This window comes from Odontesthes bonariensis, chromosome 16, assembly GCF_027942865.1.
Source record: "Odontesthes bonariensis isolate fOdoBon6 chromosome 16, fOdoBon6.hap1, whole genome shotgun sequence".
Classification (NCBI taxonomy): Eukaryota; Metazoa; Chordata; class Actinopteri; order Atheriniformes; family Atherinopsidae; genus Odontesthes; species Odontesthes bonariensis.
Window position 1 is genome coordinate 22,180,407 of NC_134521.1, and position 19,047 is coordinate 22,199,453.

General features: G+C 41.7%; 1 protein-coding gene across 4 annotated transcripts in view; it reads right to left on the reverse strand.

The window, feature by feature from the left end:
* Positions 1 to 1,205: 1,205 nt before the first annotated feature.
* The window catches only part of dbn1 (drebrin 1), a 132,172-nt gene continuing 114,330 nt past the window's right edge, over positions 1,206 to 19,047 (reverse strand). Inside the window, exons 8-15 of one of the 4 annotated variants that reach the window (XM_075486611.1) lie at positions 18,827 to 18,884; positions 16,734 to 16,790; positions 15,451 to 15,565; positions 13,483 to 13,611; positions 7,169 to 7,267; positions 5,821 to 6,305; positions 5,625 to 5,724; positions 1,206 to 4,274 (exon numbers count right to left, since the gene is read on the reverse strand). In XM_075486611.1, coding sequence (XP_075342726.1) covers positions 4,219 to 4,274; positions 5,625 to 5,724; positions 5,821 to 6,305; positions 7,169 to 7,267; positions 13,483 to 13,611; positions 15,451 to 15,565; positions 16,734 to 16,790; positions 18,827 to 18,884 — 1,099 coding nt within the window. In that variant the 3' untranslated portion in view covers positions 1,206 to 4,218. Of the gene's footprint in view, positions 4,275 to 5,624; positions 5,725 to 5,820; positions 6,306 to 7,168; positions 7,331 to 13,482; positions 13,612 to 15,450; positions 15,566 to 16,733; positions 16,791 to 18,826; positions 18,885 to 19,047 lie in introns of all 4 variants that reach the window. The other 3 variants (XM_075486610.1, XM_075486613.1, XM_075486612.1) reach the window with 3 other exon arrangements.

The following is a 19,047-nucleotide window of genomic DNA, read 5'->3' on the forward strand; positions in this document are numbered from 1 at the left end:
CCTCTAGAGTACATGAACGCGCACGAGCACGAAGGTGCACGAGCGCTGTTCTGACAGCAAGCATCGATCGCTGCCGTATTTAGTATTTAGTATTTAGTATATGCTAACTACACATTTAATAATGCTAGGTGCTAGCCAAGCTGGCTCTAGTTTAGCTTCCTGCCAAGCTTCTGGGCGCGAGTAATTCGTTCACGGAGCAGGGTACGCGCACAGGGGGAAGGAGGAGCAGATTGCAGTTTGATAGACGGCATCAGTGTCCAATCATTGTGAACGGTCCGTTCAGTATGATTGGATAGTGTTTTTCCTAGATTGTACGTTCTAGAGGCCACTAAAACTTTTCATATTAATGTCAAAACTTTTAATTAATTGGTTGCAATGGGGGTGTGAAGAGTATTTCAAGCAATATGTAAAAAAATGTTCCAGAAAAAGATTCCCTACCCAACCTTTAATAACAAATAACAGATCAACAGTTTGGAACAGGAATTTGGACTCTGATAGCTGATAAAAGAGACAAACTTTGTTCGGATAATTTTAAGTTGAATGAATCATTTATGCGTCCAGGCCCTAACGGCTCGTAGCCTTGTAGGTGGTATGTAAATCATAAGTTTGCTGGTTCAATTCCCAACTTCAGGTTCACATGTCTGAGTATCTGTCGGCAAGATACTAAAAAAATAACCTACCCAGCCACAGGATGTGTGTCTCACTTGTTCTGTAAGTTGCTTTGGATAGAAGCGTCTTATAGATGGATATAATGTAAAGATGTAGGCCAAAGAAGATCGGTTTCAGTCCGTCATTTTAATCCTGATAGTTTAAGTCTTAAAAAAGTTACAAATGAAGTAAGATCTTCCAGTTTTGTGTAAATAAGTGACATAAATTCTGTTCAAACTTTGATATCAACACAAACTCTCAACACTTTGTAGATTACAGTATTTCATGTTCACCTAAGCTCATTAAATTAATGCTCCTATGTCGCAGAAGCCTTGAGTGATAAGACAAGGTGGCAAAATGAATTTGAGGTGTTCATAACTGAGCCTCAGTGTTTGGATTTTACTGCAATGTCAAATTTGTTTGGTGAGAACTCGTCTGTCTTCTGCCCGATTGTTCAAGTCTAAAACCAAATGGGTGCCAGAACCTTTGAAGAACGTCTTCTTTTCGGTGAACACACACAGCTTCAAATGCTCTACACACACATGCGCACACACAGCTGTTCTTATTGCCTTTTTATTTTCTACAGGGATGTACAGCAAAAAGACTAACACTGTTGTCGCTAATATCCAAAAATGTCCTGAAAATCAATTCTAGCACACTTGTTGACAGGTATTAAAAACACACACACTTCCCGCCTCAGCCCACTCCGCCTCTCACTCATGTTTCCAGAGCAACAGGACTACCCATCAATTGAAAAAAGAAAAAAAAAGAAACAAAAACAAAGTACAATGTGGTACCTTTTGCATTGGCACAGAACAGCAGCAGCAGATGTGGGTCAGAGAGCATTTTTCCTAATTATTTTTGTGTTTCAAGCTGCTCTGAGTTCCAGATGTCAGGATGACGTTTTAGACCCCCCCCCCCCAAAAAAAATGACCAATTTTTCTTTCCTTTGACTTTACTTTTTGCTTGTCCACCTTTCAGACCTTCGCTCTGACAATTCTGCAAATATTTTCAGTTCATTTCAGCCGGCAGGTTTGAGAACGTGATAAAGTCGCCCTCTGCTGGGGGCATTCTCTTTTACAGGAGCCTAAAAGGGACATTCTCTGGGCTGCCGAGACCTTTCACTTGAGGGATCGGTTTGCAGTTGTTCTCGTCTTTTTTTCAAACATATCATTAATGCCCATATGTAGATAACCGAGGGTCACTGATGGCTTCCATCACTTCTCTCTCTCTCATGAGATTAGATGAACTCCGAAACAGACCAAATCCACAGTCCTCACCTCAACTGACGCAGAGGAAACAAAACAAAAAGGATGATTTATGTAACTCTAAGTAGGAACATCTATTCAAGCAGAAAATGGAAAACCAGATTAGGTAAAAGTAATCGATTTAGTCCCAAAAACACCCTATCTGCAGTTTTTTTTACCCCACATTTGGCCTTGAATAACTGCATTGTGGCTAAACTAACTAAATAAATAAGTAATATTTGCACCAGACAACTCCAACATCCCAATTTCCTTTGGGCCATGCTTGTCCTCACACACATGCCAGAACCAAATGTGACCAAAACTGGCCTACAGCACTTGTCAGTGGAATAACTGAGCCATACGTACCCAAAGTAGCCCAGATAGGGCCTAAATGTGTCAGCTTGACGCAATCATTGTACACTTCTGCATTTTTTATTTATCTTTTGCTCCCTTCCACGATGCCGTTTACTCACGGTAAGTGTGGCTTTTCTAAAGTTTTACGAGCTGCTGTGTAATTCAAAGATTTAAATATTTTGCACGTAGGTCAAAGAATCTGCGGCTGCCAGTCAGCAGCATTTTCCCACCTGACTGAAGAAAAAACTGCATTCGGTTTGAACTTAACACAGTCCCTGATTAACTTCAGCCGGTCAAACTCCAACAAACACCTTTTCATCCACTTTCAGTGATGAAAACATCTCTCTGCAATGTGTGTGTGCATCTCCCTTTCAGACCTGATGCCACATTCTGCAACATTTGTTCTCCAAACAATGATAACTTGGAAAAATCATTGATGATCATAAGGGAAAAAAATAAAAAATTTCCAATAAAAATAGCAGGTTTAACCAGTTTTAGAATGCTTTAAAGGCCCCTTTAGTTCATATAATGGGTTAAATATCCCTTTCTTAGCTGTGCAGCGGTGTAGAAAATTCTCGTTAAAGCAGGAAACTTGGTCAGAAAACGTTTTGCTTTTATAACACAAGATTTTTTTCAGCTCTTCATTCTATTCGAATTAAAACTAATTTACAACTAATGTCACAGATCCTGAACATCTGGTTCTCTGCAGATGAAAACAAAGGTAAAAAAAATAAGGAGATATTCCTGCAAGCAGCGTGGGCCCAGGTTTGCATCCAGCCGTTTGATCCCACCGTCCTTCTGTCATCCCGGACCGGCCTCTGTCTGAGCAGGACGGTGAGACCAAACCGCCTGTAAAGAACAGAAAAATAACCCTTAAAACCAAAGAAGCAGAGGCATCCTGCCTCACAAAGAACTGTGCTCACTGCTGTCAGAAAACCTCTCACTCTTACTCTTTGGAGAAATTTCTACAGAAGAATAAGAATCATACAAATTGACTGTTTTCATGCCGATTATCTGAAAGCCAAACATTTCTAAAAAACTGGAAAAATATCTACAGTATATTCATCTAGTTTAGATGCAAAAACACCCCCTTTTTTTTTTTCTTTTTTTTGCTTGTGTAAATGTAGAAGTGGGACTAAACGGATGAATTTAACAGAACCGGGGGGGGGGGGGGCTGCTCGTGGCACTGCAGTTCACACACGAGGAGCCAGAAGAAGAAATAAAAAGTGCAAAGAAAGAAAGCCATCAGATTGACAAGCCATTTAATCTTGAACGCGGTCTTGAAATCATACAAAAGGAGTGAAAAAGGTCAAAAAGGAGCCACAGATTTGTTTGAAGGGATTTCAGTTCAGATACACCAGAATAAATAAAATATTCCAACTTTGTTTTTTCCATGAATGAGAGGCTAAATACAAGATTAACTGACCTGTTGTGGAGGTGAATATTTTCATGTAGGGATGCAGAAGGAAGGAGGTGAGAAAAGAACAGAGAGAAGATATACATGGCTGTTGTATTGATCCACTGTATTAGTTTTATAAGGTGTTATTAAAGCACTACAGACTAAACGTGTGGGCTGCCGGCCGCACACTGGGCTTCATTGTCTCTAATATGCAGCTGTGCGCTACGTGTAATAAAATCATGTACACAAACGAAACCTCTCGCTCCCAACTATTACATCTGCATAGCAAAAGAAAAGAAAAGAAAAGAAATAAATAAAATGAACACAGAAAAAAAACAAATCAGAACTGAGCCTTCCAAACCACCTCCATCATAACTCAAACAGTGGCTACTGTTGTCTCTTCCTCTAAAAGATAATACAGAAGTAGTTTTGATGCAAGACTTATTGTTATTATTAGTACTTTTTTTTTGTTTGTTTGTTTGGGTTTTGTTTTTTAGAAAAAAATTCTGTTTCTTCATGAAGCGCACTTCCTACTTCCTCTTGGTCCGGTGGGGATGTCAGAGCGGCCGGTTAGTCGTCGTCTTCGTCGACAACGGGGTCCGTGTCCCAGCAGGTGATGTCAATCTCTGAACACACAAGTAAACACACCCACACGGTCAGTAATAAAACCTTTACAGGAACAAAGCAGGGTGATATTCGGTAGGAAGAGTGTGGGATGGGCTCGACTGGGCCTCTCAGTACTTTTCTGAAGGTTGACAGCTTCACACTGAGAGAGCTGTGTGTGCTGAGAAACGACCAGCTTGCTTATGTTTGCTTATATAAGTTAGATTCTACGGGAAATGAAGAAAGATCGCAAACATACAGACTTTTGAATCCATTCAGACCTGTTCAACGTTGAAAATTAAAGTTTGGTCCAGTGAGCACACTAATAATGAACAAATCAGCAGCTTGGGCGGGACCAATCCCAATATGCGCTAAGGGCTGCCATACAAAGTTTCTTACTCATTCTGGGTTTCGGAAGTGGAGATAGATACCAAAATGTCACAGTTCAGCTGTGCAATGACCAGTGTGGCGAGTATAATCACGATGACGAACACAAACTGTTCTTGTGTCTTCTGTTGTGCTTGAGTCTATGATAGATGGTGTAAATAAAACTCTTCACCACATTAAAATCAAACGATGAGAGTCTATCTCTCCAAACTGCCTATTCTTCTACCAAAGGATGGAGAAGGATGGAGAGTCGGGGACCTGCGGGTAAATGACGGACAGCCGGGGTGAAATCACCACACCGTGCTGAGGTAAAAGGTTTAAGGGGAAAACTCGAACCAGCAGATACGGGGCAAGAGCGTCGCGCCCAGCTCTCCGTGCACCCGCCGACGGCAAGTCTGTAAATCCCTTAGGACTGACCGCGGGGAGTGCGGCCCGGTCGATGGCGAGATTTAGGAAGAAGATCGCTTCTTCCCAATAGCAACCATTGCATGGCGAGGAAACAACAGAAGGCCCAAGCGGGGGTGTAGCCTTGTCGGTTCCTCTCCGAAATCCTGGTGTGTTGTCTTAGTTTATTTAAAATTATATTAAATCCACATATGTTGATATATAGGGGGAAACCTTTTCCCAAATAAATGAGTTAGAGTGGAGGAAATGTGACAATAAAAACGGATCGAGTCTTTAAAATCGAGTTTTGTCTGAAATCAGAAACAAAAACAATTTTTGGGGGGTTTGTTTTTTGTTTGTTGGCAAAAAAAAACCAGTTTGAGGCCAAAGCGCCACCACCTTCAATAAAAAACGATTGCAAAATATTTCAACCCTAAATTAAATGGAAAGATTTACAAAGACAGCACGTCAGAAGTTTAACTGAAACTTCGTTATTTGAAAAATGTCTTAATGCATTTCCACCTGCTGTGATGAGTAATAGTTAAAGAAAAATGGGCTTTACAGGAAATGACAACATGTTGCATTAATGGAATCTATTTTACCTGGCGGCTTGTTATAAAAGACCGGTGCTGGTTTAGCTGAGGACTCCACTGAGTGGCCAAATTCTTCCTCCTGTGATTGGCTGAAATAGCCCTCGCTGGCCTAAAAGCACCAACAGAAGGAGAAAGAAAACTATTTAAAGAACAAAAACACACAGGAAACATGTTGAATATCACCAGCAGCTTCAGGACATCCAACCTGAGTCCCTTCTTTCAGCAACGTCTCCCCATTGGTCATCAGCAGCTGTCCATCATCCACCTCTGGCCCCTCCCCAGAGGCGTGCTGCAGTGCATGCTGGTAACTGAGGGTCATCTGATCAGAGCCTGTCACATCCACCAGACTGGAGGGGTCGTCCTCAGCGCTGGTGCCCGGGCAGAACGTCCCGTCCATCATGTCGTCGAAGCTGAGGAGGGGCTGAGGCCGGCCGCTGCCGGCGGCGGTGCTGGGTGGGACATCACCATGAAGCACATTGGTGTCTCCCATCAGATCCACTAGATTGGAGGACTGGGAGGGGTTGGCAGCAGGGGCAGAGCTGCTGTCCCACAGGTCAACCAGGCTATCTGTCCCGGAGTCCCACGCAGAGAAGCCAGAGGAGTCGCGAGCCTGTGGGGCGACGCTCTGCACCGGCTTGATGGCTGTCGACTCCTGGACAGGCGCTTTCTGCTCCTGCTTTGGCACCGAATCTGAAGGAAACATACAAAAGAGTCATTTCAGAATAATCCCTTAAGATTGAATAATTCCTTCAGTCAGCATTTTACAAGTCATCATAAATTTCCCTGCAGGGGTGGTCAGTGGCGTAGCACAGAGGCTATAGTCCTCACTGCAGCTGGCCCCAGTTCGAGTCCCGCATCGGACGGCCCTTTGCTGCGTGTATTTCCCCCTCTCTCTGCCCCCTGCTTCGTGTCTCTCTTGAACTGTCCCGTCCATTAAAGGCATAAAAGCCCCAAAAAATATTTAAAAAAAAAAAGTTTCCCTGCAGCACTGATTTCACGACAAACAGCTCAAATAAAAACATTGACAATTTAGTGCTAGAAATTAGGTAGAGGCGGCATCCACTTCCATATGGGATGGACCATCACACTGTGGAAACATGTATCAGATCAATCGGTATTCCTGATCGTTGGAATAAATGGGCGGAATAACCAGGCTCTGTGATGGTATGGGGCCATATCAGAGATCTTGGCTAAGCTCATTTCCGCTTCTGTGATGGCAGCAATAATGCAGAAAAGTTCACTGGGATTTTGCAGCAACAAATGCTGCCTTGAAGACCACATCTTTTCCAGGGACGTCCATGCACGTTTCAACAAGACCATGTAAAACCACATTCTGCACACATTACAAAGGCATGGCTGAGGGAGAAGAGGGTACGGGCACTGGACTGGCCTGCCTGCAGTCCTCACCCGTCCGGTTCATGCTGTTAGCAATGAAATACAATTCTTACATTTTTCTTATTCAGGTCTGTATTCACAGACTGACGTTAACAAAATTTCAGACCGAATAATTAAGTGACAACAAAATGGCAGAATGGCGGGATTTTCACTCTCACCCCACTTGTCTCTATCGTCTTCCTCCTCCCTGCTGAAGTCCTCTTTAAAGGGCGTAGTGACTATTTTGGGAATGGGAGACACGGCGGCCATGTTGCGCTCTGTGCTCATGTCATGATCATGATCATCATCATCATCATCATCATCATCATCATCATCATCCCCTGGAGGGCAAAAAGAAGAAAAGAAACATCAAACGGTGCGGAAGGGGCCTCACCCTGTAAATCGCCCACTTAAATTATCATCATGGACCAGATGTGTTGAACTAACACAAAAACACTCAAATCTGCTGCTTTACGCTTACTTTAACTGAATTTTACATTGGAGCTGCGCTTGGTTTTATGTATGGATTCAAAGGATCTTGAGATGTGCTTCTAATGATGCAAACCTTTAGAGTCACTTCTCATGTTACTTCAACACATTAATAATGCACAACTATCACTTTTGCCATCACAAGACAAACGCACAAAATTACAGATAGTTTACATTGATCCAGACCTCTGAACCTTCATCCACATCTCAGGCGCAATAAAGAAATGCAAAGGTCTGCTCTTATTCCCATGAATGTTCCCACAGATCAAGAAACAGCAGAACCAATTAACACATTAATGAAGTGATTGTCAGAATCTCTAAGAAAAGATCACCAATATGTGTGCCTAAATGTTGGTGTTGAAACCTTTTGAGTCGTTCTCCACAGAATTAATCCCAAAACTTTTGATTTGCTGACCTTTCTTCCACTGAAATATCCCGATATGTTCCAGATGGCTTGGTCAAGGTTTTGGTGCAAACATTCATGGTGAGCAGTGGATGAAGTTTACAGGTGTTGGAAAATCCCTGAGTTCTACACAGCTGACACTTTTTTACATCTCGAAGGTGGATTCACTGCCATGAAATGCGAGTTTAGAGGATGAATCAAACTCTGACTGCTTCGCTAACTGAACATTACATTGCGCTGTGAAGTGCAGCCTCACAGACCAACTATAAGATGGAGAATTTTGCGTTTCTTCTGTTTTACACAAAGTTTACATCCATAAGATGTCAGATTATTTGACCATAAAGTCATAAATTCTTGCCATGACTGGTCAGAGAAAATGATGGAAGAAAAGTTAAGCAGTGTGTGGGCCACACATAGACTGCGATTCCTCATTTTCATATTGTGGAATTATTGATGGGAATTATCTTAGTTTTGTGCTGCAGTAAAAAGGGATCAGATTCAAAACATTGAGCATTCGGTAGTGACACATGTAGCGTATAGCACATTCTGCCACTTAACAGAAAAGGATGATAGGAGCCAAATCACAAGCTAATCGTGCCAGCTTTTGGCATGTTGCTAACCAAAGCAGTCGATTATCTATTAGGTTGCCAGCCTCTGCATGCTAACACCCAGCTGAGGGAGTGTCCCTGATTGTGTTAGCCACTAGCTTCGGCATGCTAATGTGTAGCTGAGGCAATAGATGATCCAGTAGGTAGCTGCATTAGTCATGGTCTATGGGTTGGTTTTTTGTGTGTGTTTTTATTTATATTTAGTGAAGCTATTCTTTCATTACTTTTTTTTTTACTCATGTTCAGCATTTAGCAAGTGTTCTGTATTCTAGTTACGTCCCTTTTTATTTTGTAGTTAAGTTTTGCTTTGTGCCTTAATTGTTTTTACACACCGGGCTTCATTTTCCGAACACTTTTCTCACTTTTCACTTTTCTCTCACACTCATTTCTGATTAGCTTCTTCATAATACATCGTCCTGGTTTTCCTTTGTTCTACAGTGTCTTTTGTACAGAAGTTTATGTTTACCCTTCACCCTCTGCCTCCTGGATCTTCCAAAGTGGAAACATGCCAATAATATGGAAAGTGTGGACTATTGGCTTTGATGGAGGTCTGCGCTCGGTTGATTTCTCCATAAATAAAAAGTGAGAATCAACAACACACACACACTGCTTCAGGTGCCAATGCTGTTTAAGGAGGGAGATCCTTAAACACAGATTCAGTGTGTCATGGCAAATATTTATGACTTATATCACCTAATCTGTTGAGGTGAGCATCTTATCAGACAAAACGACTGTGTATTCTAAACCCAGCATTCCTCTTTTTCATCATGACTGTGAATTTGTTGCTTTCTCTCATTTGGTGAAACTGGGATGTTTCATTAACAGATTGTTTGTTACACAGAAGAGGGATCCAAAACTTGTAAGAATCCAGCTGCCTTGACTGTTCAGAACACACCGGACAAAAGCAGTCAAGATAACTATAGGTTCAAATATCACGAAAGGTGGAAGTGACTAAATCGCTGTCTTCCTGAAAAGCTGACGCAAATCAAGGAGGGTTAATAGATAAGTTGAGACAATAACGACCATCCAGAATGTCACAAAACTCATCACATTCACTGATGTGCCATCAGTGCACAACAACAGACTGAGTGAGTCAGCTACAGCACATACACCACAAATGAAGATTCCACAATAAAAATAAGACTTTTCTTTCAGGATTTCATGCTCATTACAGCCTGGCGCCTCTGCTCAGAGTTGAACACGAGAAGCCACAGATGAAGAACATTCACATTGTAAAATGACAGATTCAGCAGGCTTGTGAACGGGTGGCTTCTCCAATTCACATGGCCGTCAAAATCTTCTGATGATCAAGTAATTTTATTTAGAGAACATGTCCAAGGACAAATTCAATAGAAACTGTCTCTGTTTTTTGCCACTCAGAATATTATCTGCCATTACAGCACCTATAAACATGCAATAACTGAAGACTGAAGATCATAGAAGTGGTTTCCTTGATTTTACCTGTTGACTACACCACAGTTGGCCATTTCCGAAAGAGTTGAATGTTTTTGAACAGTTGATTTATGACCTGATGATTCATGATCTTTAACAGAATCTCACCAAGCCAGAACATTTTTTTTTCAGGTTTGCAGTTGTGATAAAAACATGTTCATCTTGTATATTTTCAAAAGCCCAATGTATAATGTACTGCTTCTTGATTGTAGACTTTGGTTTTGAAGTATTCTCAAAGTTAGCTGGGTCAAACTACGGTTATGAAAAAGTAGTAGGCTATGGGACAGAATAAAAAATCATCAGGTTCTTACCAGGTTTTAAACTGAAGTAAGTCAACCTGAGATGAACAACAACTCATGACACATTACACTGTGTCGTGATTTATTGAACAAAAACTGAGACAAAACATAGATGCGGTGTGAAAAAAAATAAGTGAACCCTTACTGCTTCCACAGGAATTAAGAGGGTAAGTAGCAGCCAGCTGGTGGTGATCAATGCACTGATTGATCATCAGTAAGTGTGAGCACCTCTATTAAAGCAAAAGATTTGTCAGTTTGCTGGTCTGGAGCATTCAGGTGTGTGTTAACACAATGCCGAGGAGGAAAGACATCAGCAATGATCTTAGAGAAGCAATTGTTGCTGCCCATCAATCTGGGAAGGGTTATAAGGCCATTTTAAAACTATTTGGAGTCCATCATTCTACAGAGAGAAAGATTATTCACAAGTGGAAAACACATCAAGACAGCTGTCAATCTTCCCAGGGGTGGACGTCCCAGCAAGGTCACCCCAAGGTCAAAAACCCAAGAGCTATATCTCAGACTCTGCAGGCCTCAGTTAGCTTGTTAAATGTTAAAGTTCATGACAGAACGATTAGAAAAAGACTGAACAAGTATGGCTTGTTTGGAAGGGTTGCAGGAGAAAGCCTCTTATCTCTAAAAAGAACATGGCAGCACAGCTCAGGTTTGTAAAGTTACATGTGAACAAACCACAAGACTTCTGGAACAATGTCCTTTGGACAGACCAGACCAAAGTGGAGATGTTTGGTCATAATGCACAGCAGCACGTTTGGAGAAAAGCAAACACAGCATATCAGCACAAACACCTCATACCAGCTGTCAAGCACAGTAGTGGAGGGCTGATGGTTTGGGCTTGTTCTGCAGCCACAGGGCCTGGACACCTTGCAGTCATTGAGTCCACCATGAACTCCTCTGTTTACCAAAGTATTCTAGAGTCAGATGTGAGGCCATCTGTCTGACCGCTAAAGCTTGGCTGAAACTGGGTCATAAACAGGACAAAGATCCCAAACACAGCAGCAGATCTACAACAGAATGTCTGAAGAAGGAAAGAATCAAAGTGTTGCAATGGTCCAGTCAAAGTTCAGACCTCAACCTGACTGAAATGCTGTGGTGGGACCTAAAGAGAGCTGTGCATAAACCAGCGCTGCAAACCTCAATGAGCTGAAGCAACGTTGGAAAGAAGAGAAGAGTGGGCCAAGATTCCTCCACAACCATGTGAGAGACGTCACACTAAAAAACCATCACTTCAACCTATTGCTGCTAAAGGAAGTTCTACAAGCTGTTAGATCATGGGGTTCACTTATTTTTTCACACACTGCTTCTGTGTTTTGTCTTAGTTTTGGTTAAATATCATTAAGTCCTATTACTTTTAAACTGAATAGCTACAGTTCTTTTAAACCTAACTGTATGAGGGTTTCTGGAAACTGGTCAACAGTAATATCGCATTTGCAGTTAATCTGCTAAAACATATAAAACCACCATTATGGTCTTCAAACTGACAGCTACAAGACCAACTTTCAACAAAGTGTGATGACGACCGAAAGACCCTTACAAAAAGACTCACATGTTGGTTGGTCGGTCAGGATTAAAGTGGCAGCAGGCGTGTGTTTTTGAGTGTGTGTATGTGTGTGCAGATTGGTCACGTGGTCCAGGATCACAGGTGTGAGATTAAAAATCAAAAGAGGAAAAAGGTGATATAAAAAAAAAAAAATTAGTTACTCTTTAATCACTTCACTGCAAAATGAAAACCATAAAAAAGAAACATTTACAGAAATAATTTCACATCAGCAGCTGACTGGACGACATCTAAAGCATGACGACGGACTCAGCATCAACTGTAACGAGCAAATCCACAAACAGCTTCATGGTTTACGGCCGCGAGGGGTGTTTCACTGTTTACCGAGGTTTGGGAAATTCAAGTGTGTGTGTGTGTGTTAGCCTGCTTGGCTTGAACGTACATGCAGAGACAAGCTTTACTGTGGACCTGCTTGCATTTGATTGGTTGGATGTCGGATAAATTTAAAGCTACCAATAAATGTAAAACACTGCAGAGCCCCTAAAGTTCCAGAAGCTAATACAGTTGACATTACAAAGTGTTTGTCTCTAGCATCATTTTGATCAAGACTAACACAGGTCATGTAAGAAAATCAATGTTGAGGAAAAACTTTCAACCAGAAGACTGCGATTTGGGTCTTGTGTTTGACCGTTATTTTTTGGTCCTTAGAACATCATTTTACTTTCCTCAGACTCTCCTGTAATTTTATTAATGTGGTATTAATTTACCATTGTGGTGTTTTCTACAGAGTTCTTTGCTGACTTGACAAGCCAGACTTTGGGTATCCACAGGGTTTAAGACTTCCCTCTTACAGTCCTGTGCAAAAATGTTGAGCCAACCATCATTTCTTTAATTTTTGCTTCCAAGGAGACAAAATTGTCTTGTAATCTTCTAAAATGTTTTTGAAAAAAAATAGTTCTCAGGGTTTTCTGCTTGTGCTTGTATCTGATCATTTTTCAGAGGAATGTTTTCACTCGAGTTTATTAAGCCACTTAAGTTGAGTTGAGTTACGGTTACAGCTTGACTGTGCGCTGCAACTGGACCACCATCTTTGTCCCGGTACACATGCACGGGAGGAAAATCAGGTTTTGGATTATTAGAGCAGAGCAACTGTCTGGAAATCAGCAACAAGCTGACATGTTGCATTAATGAGTCTTAATATCTGATGTGTTAAGTCATCTGACAAAAGAAACGGAAAAATATCTGAATGAGAGCCGCTTTAATAAGAATTCAGTGGTAATTTCCATAATCTTTTAAAAAAAATACCAATAACTCCTGAAGGATTTGTATCTGAGGCTGAAGGTCCAAGAAGGTTCCTGGTTTAAATCTCAGATGGGGCCTTTCTGGTAAAGTGACCGTGTTAAATCCCTTCAAAAAAGAGATATTTGTATATCTATGTTTTCTACATATGCATTTATGCAGCATCCCATCCTCTTCGATGACAGAAACACGAAGACAGGAAGTTGGTGAGTGGAAATATAATAAAAAACAGCATATTGGTATACATGTAAACAAGCTCTGAGTCTCCAGAGACTCATTAAGTATTCTCTGTTAATCTAATCTCATTTTTGCTTTCAGGGCTTAGATGTGTGGAGGGGCTTGATGTCAGATGAGAGATGTTTCACCAAGCTGCTGGTCTGTTCTCCCTCTTTACTTCTTCTGCTGTTCTCCGCTCACGTGCTGTACCTACCGGCTGCAGCGGCGGGCTGCGTCCGTGCGTGAGGCGGTGTGCGGAGGGGCGACACGCCCCGAGATGGGGGAGTCGTACTGGGGTTGCTGGGACTGTGCTGCTGCCTCAAGAATGGGCTGTCCAAACGGCCTGGCGGTCAGGACGACACACGGCAGCCACACACAACCGAACACGAGCACACACACAGACAAAAAGGACACGAAGCGAACGGACCAGGACAGAAAGGAGTGACGAGACAAAAAGAAAGCAGACAGGGAGGAGGAGAAGAGGTCAGGAGAGAAGAGATTTGCTCTCAGAGGGAACGGTGAGGATTGTGGGAGAGGCGGTGCATCCAGCGGAAACCCACGAAGAAGAAAGAGACACAAATGATGAAATCGGTGAGTAGAAGAGTGAGTGATTGAAGGAAGATGTGAGGATGGTGAACAAATATAAGTGCAGAGGTGGAAGAGGTGGAAGACCAGGAAGGAGGAGAGAAAGACAGAAAAAAAGTGGTTAGTGTGGTTTCAAACACACCGACTGCAGACAGCATGCAGTTAGGCTGACATCACAATCTGATGACATCTTTCCCTCAAAACCAAGTTCAAAACAACCAAAAACTAAAGTCAGATATTCCACATTCTGCTGAACTCTGGATATAGTGCTCTTATAAATAGATTGAATTTATTGGGTCTTGTCTTGAGACATGCTTGTGTAGGTTTCCTTCGCAGTTTCCAGACCTTTCATTGAATTTTTTCACGAGTGCTTTAGCGACATTCAAAGAGTCTGACCTGTTTTAGGACGTCTTAAAAGTAAAAATCAGTAAGTGGACAGGCAGCCACAAAAACATGCCGTATAAAGAGAATCTGGCCGAGAATTTGACAGTTGTTAATGGCAAAAGTAAAGAAAATCCAACAAAATATTGGAAGTATAGCATGATAGATAATAACGACTCTTATAGAGTCTCAGTTTCCCTGACAGATACTTTATATTGAACAGGGGCGTCGCAACACCTTTGTCACTTTAATTGATGCCATTTCACATGCAGCTACTCTCGTGACCACTAGAGGTCGCATATTCTCTTTATTGGTCGTTTCATGGAGTAGGGCAGGCTCACCAGTAAGAGAGTCACATCAAGTAAAGGCGAGACACTGAAATACGTTCCCAGGGGGTCCAGTTACAATAACAGAAGCATGAGTCTGAAGGTTTACGGTTCTGCAGTGCAAAGATATAACTGTTCCACAGCAGGAACTGAAGAACTTTTAAAAAGATAGATCATCCTGGTAGATGATCTTCCAATGAGGTCAGTAAATTCTGTCATCAGTGAACCTGACCACGAACAACTTATTGGAAAGGAAACTCAAGGCATGCAGGGTTGGATTCAGCCTCCGCTGTCTGTAAAATCTGAGCAAACAGCTAACAAACACTGCAACGCTGCAGACACACAACATACAACAAAAGTGTTCAAGCAAGTTCAAATCCCAATAACATGAGCTGCAACAGGTATTACAGTGTGACCTCCTTCATGTTGGGATTCCAGCTGGAAAAAGTTCAGGTTGTACAGAAGTAGAAAACGTGCGAGGTGCTGTCCCGACTTCCTCAGGTGCTTCGTCTTTCCATTAAAACACTCACCGCGATACAGTTCACGGCAGCGTCGATGGATTTACAGCTGCAGCCGTCAGTCAGAAAACAACAGAAGCAGCTTGTTTTTCTGCTTATTAGGTTGGGAATTAAATGGAAAAATAGCAACTTTAAACCCTAAAGAACAAAAAGCCGAAACTGAAAAACATGGAAACTACTTGCTGACTGATGTGTACCACAGGATGTAGATATGTTGCTTGTGTAGCAGCATTTCCTTTCTGGCTTTCAAACCTGCTTTAAGTGATTTCTATCAAAAAACATTTTCTGCTCCCGCTTGGCTCGAGTGTTTTCCTGTCAAACGTGTCAGCAAACGCTGGAAGCGGTTATTGGGTGAGTTTGAAAAGTGTTTACCGGTCCTGTGGATGGAGACGGGTGAGGTGTCGACACTGATGGTCATGGCTCTCTCCTTCTGCTTGAAAAACTCTCGAGGGTTTTCTGACCGCTGAGCGATGATGGCCTTGGCTTCCTGGGAACACAAAAACACACCAAATAAGATAAAGACCAGACAGATTTGGACATTTTTATGGCTAATAGATTAAACAATAAACCAAATTTAGCTTCAGCCGAAAGAATAATCTGATAACTTCTCTGTGGAATACATTTTAACCAGAACCATTTTTATTGTAGATCTGAAGGAAAATTTGACCATGCAGTTTAAAAAGCTTTTATTTTTACTGAAAAAAACTTTCATAAGGGGTTAAACAACAGCCAGTAAACACCAAATAAACGTCACCATTAAAATGTTTTTACGTAAAACTAAGAGCTCCAGACTGTTTGAGCTTACTCCTTCCTGCTGAACACACCAGTGGATGTCCTGGTTCCATCCTTTATCTGACAGGACAAACTCAATACTGGATCATTATTTATTTCATATTAGTCTGATCATCTTCCACTGAGAAATATTTCCTGCTTTAATTCTCTGAAAAAGATAAAAGTCGGCTACGTCACAGGTGTGAGGTTCCTAAATATAAACCTTAACAAACACGAGAACGCAAGGATTTTTGTATTTTTAAATTCAAAATTCGAAGCGAGCAACACTGCTCAACTGTCCGTGGTTGCTGTTGTCTGATGCACCCTCATACCATCACAGACGCTGGCTTTTGCACCTTTCTCTGGTAACAGCCTGGATGGGGCTTTTACTGACGGCAATGCCAGGGTCCAATGGGCTCAAATAGTGAAAGAGTGGTTCAGGAAGGCTACATTTTCACACATGAACTGACCACCAGAGAATCCAGACCATAACACCTTTGAGTATGTCTAAGACAGAGTGGTCCAGATGGATGGAAGTGAATGTTACCATCGATAAAAGATCTTAATAAAAGTCGGTCTGGATGGATGAATGTTGTTGCCAGTGAATACGGGCCAGGCAGTGTATAATAAAGTTGGTCAGTGAAAACACTTAAAATAATTTATTTGTACTTGTGTCTGTTAATTAATGATTAAAATGATTTAAAGTTTTTTTTACAGCATTTTAGAACAATTCACTGCGTTTCTGGAGAGCAGGTTTGTGCTTTTTATTGGAAACTTTCCTGATCCAAATCATTACATTTCACATTTTATTTTAAAGCTCCAGCAGTAGTTTCCTGCCGTGTTTTGTGAGTGTTTTTTTTCTCATCATCATTCATCTCACTGACCTCCACCTCAGACTCCTTCTTGTTCAGGTTGAGGTCCTCGATGCTCAGCTCTGCTGCCTGAGGGAAAAAAGAACACAAAACAACGAATGAAGCGCAGTCGTAAAGGAGGGCGAAGAGAACATCATTCAGAAAGAAACGCATCCAGCTGAGTGTCTTCATCAGTTTTCTGGGACTGCACACTGCCACCAGCGAGGGGCAGCAGAGACTGTTATCTCAGTTTTCACAAGCTGACAGCAAAAAAACAAGAAACTATTGCAGATACATTAAAATAAAACATTTCTACACATGTGTGTCTGAATCATAGTGTTGCCAGGTTTAATTAAACTGCTAACTCAATTTCAGGTTTTATCCTTTTTACAGCTTCTTATCGTCATTGCTTCTTTTATTCATGAACATGTTACATTTTGACTGGTATACTTTATTTGCTGGTTTGTAGATAAAATGTCATCCGAATCTGTTTTACATTTCCTACAAGGCTTAATTAAATCGTTCTGTCTCCTGAAAATGGTCGCTGCGTTTGGACTTCAGGAATGTGAGTCCCAGAATTTCCTCCGAAGGAAACGGAGTCTAAACAAAGTACTCTGGGGATATATTCCCTTCTGAAATAGTCCTAGTTGGGAGGTAGTAGACCAGCACAGTCATGCCAGCACTCGGCGCCAGTGTGCTCAGCAGGGGTTACATTTAAATAGATTAAAACGGCGGTGCATACACAGAATGACCTACTCAGATTCAGTGGTGTTTTCGCCCACTTCGACCATGTGGATGATACAAACGCAACATGGCTGTCAAAGCCAAGCAAGAGGATAGTCTCAAATGGATGAAAGAAGTCAGTAAATCAGCTAAATATGTTTCATTCCAGGCTGGATATCAACCAGCAGGTGATTTCTGGAATTTTTGTCTCTTTGTGGCACATTTCTCAGGTAAATAATTAATGACACTATTAACCCAGATTGCTCTGACAGATGACTCCGTCTTAAGGTGACAAGCCAACATTTTCCCCTCCATTTCAGAAATATACTCCTCCATCCCTTTTCAGCATCACTTTGATAGGAAAAGGAGCAGAGCCAGTATTTTCAGAGCAGGGCTCACGGACATTTATAATTGATTGTTTTCTTTCTTTCTTTGGGTCTCAGTCCTCACATGTTTAGCCTCCACAACAACCTGTAAAATCTAAAAACTACTCCTGTGGTACATCTTTAAATTTTAATGGTAGCTTGAATGATTTTTAAATCATTATAGACTGTTCAAACTTAAACGTTCATGTCCGTTTCAAAGGCTCATAGAGAAAAAATGTTACTTTTCCAGTGGTGCCCCAGTAGTGAGGCTCTAAAGGAGCCACGACTCAGCACGACCCTGCGGGAAGGTGCCGCATTGCTGATTTGTGCGACAGCAGTTCAGATCGCAGCTGAGGGTCAACTGAATTTGTCTGATTTACTCAGGAGTTTAGATCATAACAGAAACCCAAACAACAGCCCTCTGATCCAGTTCTTATATAAAAAAAAAGTCATTGTTGCTAAAAGTACTGGGTGCTTTTGGTCCAAATGCAGCTCATATTGAGGAGAATGGGTAAGAATACTATCTGCATTTCTCCCAGTTACACAGCCTGTTTTGATGACTTCCTGTTTGTTCCCTTACTTCTTTTGGTAACAAAAGTTTCCAGCAACATTTCCTTTGATTTAATAACTGCTGTTTGTTCCTGGACTTGTCACAAAGAGAGACTTTCAGCTGTGATACGACACAGCAGGACGCTCTGATGCTTTTGACTCTGCTTATAAAAATAAACCACACATGCCGACGCTCTCAGGGACTCAGTTTACTCTCACTGTGAGACTTTACATTTCTGAGAAGCACACGCAGCCTTTAATCACACACTTCCCAACCAAACCAACCTGTCAGACAAATAGTTTTTGTTCTTTTGTGACTGACAGGGAGGCATGCTATCAGGAGGGGAAGTGAAGCCGTGATTAAGTAAAAGTGTGCTACATACGCTGCCATGAAAATATATATGAAGTAATAAAAATCCATCAGGGTACATGTAACAAACTCAGGCTTGTTTTGGCACTGATTTGACATTATGAATATACAAAACTTACCATGGCGGTCTGGTTCCGCAACCTCTCCCTGGCCTCCTCTTCCTCCTGCATCTTCTTCCTGTTCACACACACACACACACAGGTAAAATCACATTTACACTCATGAGACCTAAGCACACACACAGCTGGATTTATAACTCTGCAAACAAAAAACATGTGCACATCGTCTCCAGTGCATAAACTGCGACAGGGATTGGACAAAACCCCAGAGACAGCATGCT